Raw genomic sequence first — 7325 nt, 5'->3', positions numbered from 1 at the left:
TAAGAGAAATAAAGCATCCATCCAGGAACTGTTTGTTTACAGGATCCAAACCAGAGTTTTTACCATGAAAATTTCGGAAACTTAAATAATCACCCTGTCAATTACTCGCACAATAAGCCAACACTGAGCCTAATGTTTACGATATAGATCTATATAACTTAGTTTATTCATACATGCGATTCTCAACAGAGAAAATGATGACCATGAAATTGTATTCACAGTAACACATTATAACAATCAGAATGAGGAAACATGTACCGGCATTTCTCAACCTTCATTTCCATTTCAGTACCAAGAGTACTTCCTAATACAAACTCTGCCAATTAAGTCCACACATCTCCGAACAACATCACCCTTATACTACAATCCTTCTGAGTTTATAAAGGCTCGTTATTCACGAACTTGTTCCAATACTTATGTTGTTTCCACACACGATGCATAGAATCCAAAGGTATACCCTTGGTCTCCGGCACAAATAATGCAACAAAGATGGTCATAATCGCGATCCAAGCGGAGTAAAACAGGAATGCCGTAAACCTGAACTTACATAGCATTGCTAAAAAGGTTTGCGATACCACAAAGGTTGTCCCGAAATTTACAGCAATGCTTATACTTAGGCCGGCTGCCCTGATCTTCAATGGATATATTTCACTTGGTACTAGCCAAGTTAGTGGACCCCATGACCATCCGAAACCAGCTGCATATAAGCACATTAGTACTAGCACTAGGATTGCACTTCCCTTCGACATTTGACCCGTTCCTGACATCCCGATTGTTGCTGCTAGAATCCCTGCCACCGCCACCTGAACCATGGAAGACGAGTTCATCATTAAGGCCTTGTTTGGATAGAAAAAAAGGAGGGAAAGGAAGGGAAGGGAGAAGGAGGGAAGAGAAAGGAAGGGTAGGGGAGGGGAGGGAGAATGGAGGAGACGATTTTCCTTCCAAATTTTACCTATGTTCGTGAGGAAATAATTTGCCTTGGAGGAGGGAAATGGAGGGATCCATTTTCCCTCCCCTCCAAATCTCTCTACCTTCATTTTGCTAACCAAACAATGGATTTCCCATCCTTCCAATTCCCTCCCCTCCCTTTCCCTCCAAATCTCTCAATCCAAACGCACCCTAAAGTTCAGTACTGAAAAGAGCCTAGACTCGAAAGGCCGCTTTACTAGGTCTAGTTGTAGAGAACAAGGCTTTAAGGAGTGTGTTTGGAATGAGGGATTTGGGGGGAAAAGAAAGGGAGGGAGAGTAAGGGATTTAGAATCCCTTGTTTGGATAGAAAATAAGGGTGGAGGGATTTGGAGGGATCCATTATCCCTCCCCTCCAAATCCCTCCACACTATTTTGCTATCCAAACAATGGATATTGCCTCTTTCCAAATCCCTCCCCTTCCTTTCCTTCCAAATCCTTCTATCCAAACAAGGCCTGGTTCAGAGCGAAAAATGCGAAATATATTTACCTGACAGATGAACATCTGGACACCTCCTTGTAGGAACAATACCCGTCTACCAAACCGATCAACAAGAAAAATCGAAACAAGATTCGATCCCAAGTTAACCAAACCCAAAATAATAGCGGCGATCAAGGCAGAGTCACTTCCAAACCCAACTGACGTAAACAACACCGGAGCATAGAACGCAATGACATTAATCCCGGTAACTTGCTGAAAAAACGGAATCAAAATCCCTATAACCAACTGCGGCCTATAACGCCTCTTGAATATACTCATGAATGGCTCCTCACCAACTGATTTCGCCATTTCGCTAGCTTTAATCAGCTCCGACAGTTCAGCATCAACATTAGCCTCCCCACGTGCCTTTACTAAGGACTGTTTCGCTTCCTCGACTTTGCCACGTGATACTAGACTGTTGGGTGTGTCCGGTATGAAAAGGGCACCAACGGTCATTACGACTGCAGGTACTGCAGCTAGTCCTAATGATAGCCGCCATCCCCATGGTTTCTTTGACGTGGCGTAGTTGATGCAGTTAGCTATCACTACACCAATGCCTATGAAAAACTGAAACCCTGTATTGAAGGCTCCGCGCCACTTTGGTGGAGCCACCTCGGATAGGTACACTGGTGTAGCCTGTGTTAATTGCACCATCATTAGAACAATGGAGCATGATGAAAGATTGAAAGTAGAGCTTTTCAAGTGCGGGTTTGGGCCGGACCGTGAAGGAAAAAGTTGTCCTTTAAGATCTTAGTGGGCGGGGCGGGCCTTAATTATGGGCCTATTATCCTTGCCTTTGCCCGGCCTTTAGTCAAAAATCGGGCGGCCCATGGGCTAATGGCCATAACACGAAACTTCAATTTAAATGTTTTATTAATTACAATATATAAATATTTTCGTTATATTTTAACTTTTTTACGTATTATTTTAGTGTTTCACATCCCTATAAAAACTGATACAATTCTCATTGAAAATGTTTGTTTTAAGAGTAAAAGTAAAGAATTTTAATAATAAACGGGCCTAATGGACCGGCCCACAGGATTTTCTTATTTTCCATACCCGATTACCTGCCCATTTAACTTCGCGGGCTGGGCTTGGCCCGCCCTCTTACTTTTTCGGGTAAAAATACTTGTCCAAGCCCACGTAATAAGCAGGTTGGACAGGACGAGCTAATGAACGGGATGACCCATGAACAGCTATAATTGAAAGGTAATAGCTGGATGGTTTTATATGAGACCGTCTTTATGTTTATGTTTACTCAAGTAAATACATATCCAACATCAAACATAAGTTTGTGCCAAATAAACTGACCTGATTAGTGAAGCCAACACCAAATCCCAATAAAAGACGGCCAATGATAAGCATTGCAATGTTAACTGAAGCACCGTTGATAAGAGCACCAAGAAAGAAGGTGCAACCACCCAACACCATGGTGAACTTACGGCCGGACGTGGCAGTGACACGTCCGGCCACCACCGATGCAATTAATCCGGCAATGTAGAGGGAAGAAGTGAAAGAAGTCAGCAATTGGCTATCATATACACAATACATGTTTGTTTTAGCGTCCCCTGCCTTCTTTAATATTGATGGGAAAAACTTTTGTAGGAAGGGTACCATTGTTGTCACACCCCCTGTAATCAAATGTTTTAACATTTCACAAAATCACAAAATTAGTCTTTCAATTAAAAAAATTAAGATGAATTTGACAAATCGTTTGTTCAATTGTTTAGGTACTACATTATTTCTGGCGTAAAGGGAGCCACAAGGGCAATTTTGCTACTGACGGATTCGAATCTAGGTCATAAGTATCATATTTCATGACTTTACCAACCACGCTAGCTGACATTTACAACATTGGTTGACTTCATTAATTAACATTCATTTTGTCAATTATTAAATGTGACCATCCTTGAATTAGACAATAACTTGTGTAAGGCCATTTTACAATAACATTATTGTAAAACCGTCTATTATTCTTAAACAAAAAGTTTGATGATACTTTGGTATTGTATTACACACAATGATTATGAACACTTCAATATCAAATATCAAAAACCTTGTGCAATAGTGCATACTTGGAAAAATGCAAGTTATGTTGTGACAATTTAATTTCTACTAAAATTTGTCACTTCCACACCACTAGTCCACTACTATACATTCTGTTTAGGGTGTGTTTGGATAGCAAAAGTGGAGGGAAATGGAGGGGAGGGGGAAGGAGGGTAGGGAAAGGGAGAGAAGGGAAGGGGAGGGGGAATGAAGTGTGATTGTTTGGATACAATTTCCTTCCAAATCTTGTCTATTATGGAGAGATTTTGATTAGGCTTGGAGGAGGAAAATTGGATCCCTTCAAATCTCTCCCCATCCATTTCCCTCCACCCTCATTTGCTATCCAAACAAGGGATTTTAAATCTTCTACTCTCCCTCCCTTTCTTTTCCCTCTAAAATCACTCAATCCAAACACACCCTTAGAGACCTATTATAATTTCACCGATGCTCCCTAGAATAAATGACAACCCAAAATACCATATTTACGCTTGTAAATATATGATTAACTTACCTTATTGGCACATATACACAACAATTAACATAACTATTGACGAGAACAGGGGACTAGTAGATAAATACCTGAAATGCCAATGTCATAACCAAAAATGAGTCCACCGGAGGCAGCAACAATGCATGTAATCACAACGGCCAACGTAATCCGACCACCATAATCGCCATCCGGAAGTCCGGCTGCCGCCACGAAACCTCCACCAGCCATTATTCTTTTTTGCAACCACTTTTCCCTTCTCAAAAGAGGTAGAGAAGCAGATTCCTCAAGCATCAACGTCTTTACTCTTTACTATAAAGAGTGCATGAAAGGTAGGTCAACTAATGATAAAAAATGATAAAACTATTAATTGTAGAATTGTAGAACAACCATTTATAATGCGATGTAGAACATATTTATGGAACTTTGCTAGTATAGGATACTACTCACGTATTTCATCTTTGTTGCCCCACATGCAATAATTTTGGTAATTTATTAATGCGTTATAATGTAAATTTGTTTTAATATTGACGTGTTTCGAAACATTCCATGTAGTATATTACTTTTTGTAATTTGCAAATTGCAATATCATTTATTTTCAACTAATTGATAACAATTGAAATAAATTTTTAAGATTTTAAAATGTATTATGATATTACGTACCAAAAAAAAGTACTATGATATTAAGGCTCTGTTTGGTAAAACGAACTGAAAAGTTAGCTGAGAAACCTGAAAAAGTACTTGGAAACTGAAAAGCTAACTGAAACCTACAAAGATAGCTGATAAGGTAACTGATTATATAAAAAATTGTTTGGTAAACTAACTGAAAATGTAGCTTATTGTGGTAAAATGACGTAAAAGAATATACAGAGTAATAATTATTTAATATATTATAAATTAAAAGGGTAAAATGATAATATTACCAAGAATCATGTACCTGAAATGTAAAATACTACTCTAGGTAGCACTTCATTTCAGGTAACTTATTTGGACAAATAAGCTACTCGCCAAACACTTGCAGAAAAATAAGATACCTGAAATTTTTATCAAAAAACTACTTCAGTCAAAACAGGTACCTGAAATGTTTGTGAAACAGAGCTTAAAGCATTGACCGAAATTCAGCCATACTATTAGACTTCTCATTTACCGCAGTTTCAAGAGCAAGTTCATTCTCAAGTTCGAATCTTGAGTCTCTCTTATCATTACGATTAAGGTTATTTCAGAAACATATAAGCCTCTTGCGAAATACTGTGTATATATGTAATTCTTTTTTTGTTTTTTTGCGAAAAATGTCTTAAACACAACACTATTATTATCAAGATCAAAATGGATGATTAATTAAAATAAGTCGATGATTTATTTTCACTACCATCATTTGTGCATTAGACAACGACGTCCAACCATCTCACCCATTTAGTATCAACGATCAAACAAGCAAAAACACATAAATACAATGAACTTGAACAGAAAATAATTACCAAAGATGGGGAATTTGGATATGGAGTAATTCAATGGCTAAGTACAAAACCAATTTATAGCATTAAAATGGTCCATATTGATATAGGGCCCCACAACTCCCATGCAATATTGAGATTTTGTTGCTATGATGTGGCTCTAGGTCTCTAACGTAAGAGTATAACAACAATTGGGGTGTGGTGTTTTTCGGGTTTAAACCGGGTCGCCTAGTTTACAACTAGGAAGTTTAACACTTTGTATTAGAACAAAAAAGGGTTTTCGGGTTATTGTTTAGTAGGAGCTTCAATTAAATGTTTGATATGAAATACTCCCTCCGTATTAGACAGAAAAGGTATTTTGGATTAATCGGGTTGTTTTCGGGTTTAATAAGTTTTTGCTCATAATCTCGTGACCATTTATACAATTATTATGATGGGAGATTGGTAGCTGAGTAATGAGGGGAATGGTAGTTGATCACGTTTCACGTGGCTATCCTTGCTTAAAACATTGTCTCCTGAGACTTGAGTGTACTAATCACTTAACAAAGGACATTCATTTTCTGATGTGATTCCTCCTAATTCAACAATTTCCGATATAAATGATAACTAGTATAATTGGTAATTTTATTGGAAAACGGTATACATCAGTTAATGTATTATACAACTGGTTATATATACAACTTAGTCAATCTAACTGAGCTTTGTTACAAAGTTGTCAAGCTCTATTAATAAAATTTAATGTTCAGTGATGTTGGAAGGTGACTAATGAGGTCACATGCAAACTAATCACACTAGGGGTGGTCAACAGTGCGGGTCGGCCTTGCTAACCCGGACCCGGCCCGCCTGTGACCCGCTGATGAAACCGGCCCGCTTGACCCGGCCCGACCCGCCCTATATCCGGGCCGGTTACGGGTCCCCAAATGTCAAACCCGGCCTGCTCAAACCTGGACCCGTCCTTGACCCGCCTCACGGGTCACTTCTGACTCGGCCCGCCCCGTCCCGCCTCAACCCGGCTCGTCCCGCCCCCTTACCCGGGCCGGTTCCGGGTCTCCCAAAACCGGCCCGGACCCGGCCGACCCGCAGTGTTGACCACCCCTAAATCACACTATTTAAGGGAAAAAAAAGTCCTAGTATGATTATGAAAATGAACCCCATTTATTTACACTTTCAGCTTTTACACCTTATTATAGAACACTCTATTTAAGGCCAATCGCCTAACTCTAAAATCAGCCTATATCTAGGATGACTAGAAGGTCGTCTCGTCTAATAGCCTGTTCAAAAGGTTCTTAAAACCGGGGCCACTCAAGATCATTTACTTTCTAAGTGCCCAAGTTTGAGTATCACTTGCTATAGTTTTACTATTATTTGGCGCCTCAATCTGACTTTTAAAACTTGGCCTCTATAATTCATTTGACGGCCCTAGATGACTATAATATACTACACAAGCAAGCCCAACTCCACTGTAAATACCTATCGGGCGAGGTACAAGTGTAGCCGAACCAAGTCATCCTTGTCGAGCCTCAGCTTGCGCTAGCCGAAAACTAAAATTTAAGCTCAAGTTCATGCTCTCCAGGGTACAAGTGTAACAGAACCTAGACAGCCTTGTCAAGCCTCGGACTGCCCGTATCAAAAACCAAAATTTAAGCTCAACTTCATGCCGCAATGCTCATTTGAGCTCAAAATCGGTTTCTATTAAGAGTAAATTCCATTTCACCAGAGAATCATCCAAACCAGAGTCTTACCATGAGATTTTCGGAAATTTTAGTAGCACCCTGTCAAATATCCTCAACCAAACAGGCAAAAAAAACTCGACTCATAAGAGAAATAAAAGAATCCATCCAGGAACTGTTTGTTTACAGGATCCAAACCAAAGTTTTTACCATGAAAATTT

The 7325-nt window shown here is 39.4% G+C and overlaps 1 protein-coding gene across 1 annotated transcript; it reads right to left on the bottom strand.

Annotated features, from left to right (window-relative positions):
* Positions 1-4458, bottom strand: LOC141596411 (sugar transport protein 5-like). The gene is made up of 4 exons (XM_074416558.1): positions 4073-4458; positions 2759-3078; positions 1457-2083; positions 1-803 (listed from the first exon to the last, which is right to left on the bottom strand). Exons 1-4 carry the CDS (start codon positions 4272-4274, stop codon positions 378-380), a joined length of 1575 nt encoding a protein of 524 aa, XP_074272659.1. The 5' UTR covers positions 4275-4458; the 3' UTR covers positions 1-377.
* Between the last annotated feature and the right edge of the window lie 2867 nt (positions 4459-7325).

This window comes from Silene latifolia, chromosome 8 (assembly GCF_048544455.1).
Source record: "Silene latifolia isolate original U9 population chromosome 8, ASM4854445v1, whole genome shotgun sequence".
Classification (NCBI taxonomy): domain Eukaryota; kingdom Viridiplantae; phylum Streptophyta; class Magnoliopsida; order Caryophyllales; family Caryophyllaceae; genus Silene; species Silene latifolia.
Note: the sequence above shows the minus strand (reverse complement) of the source record. Positions and strands in the feature narration are given on the sequence as shown.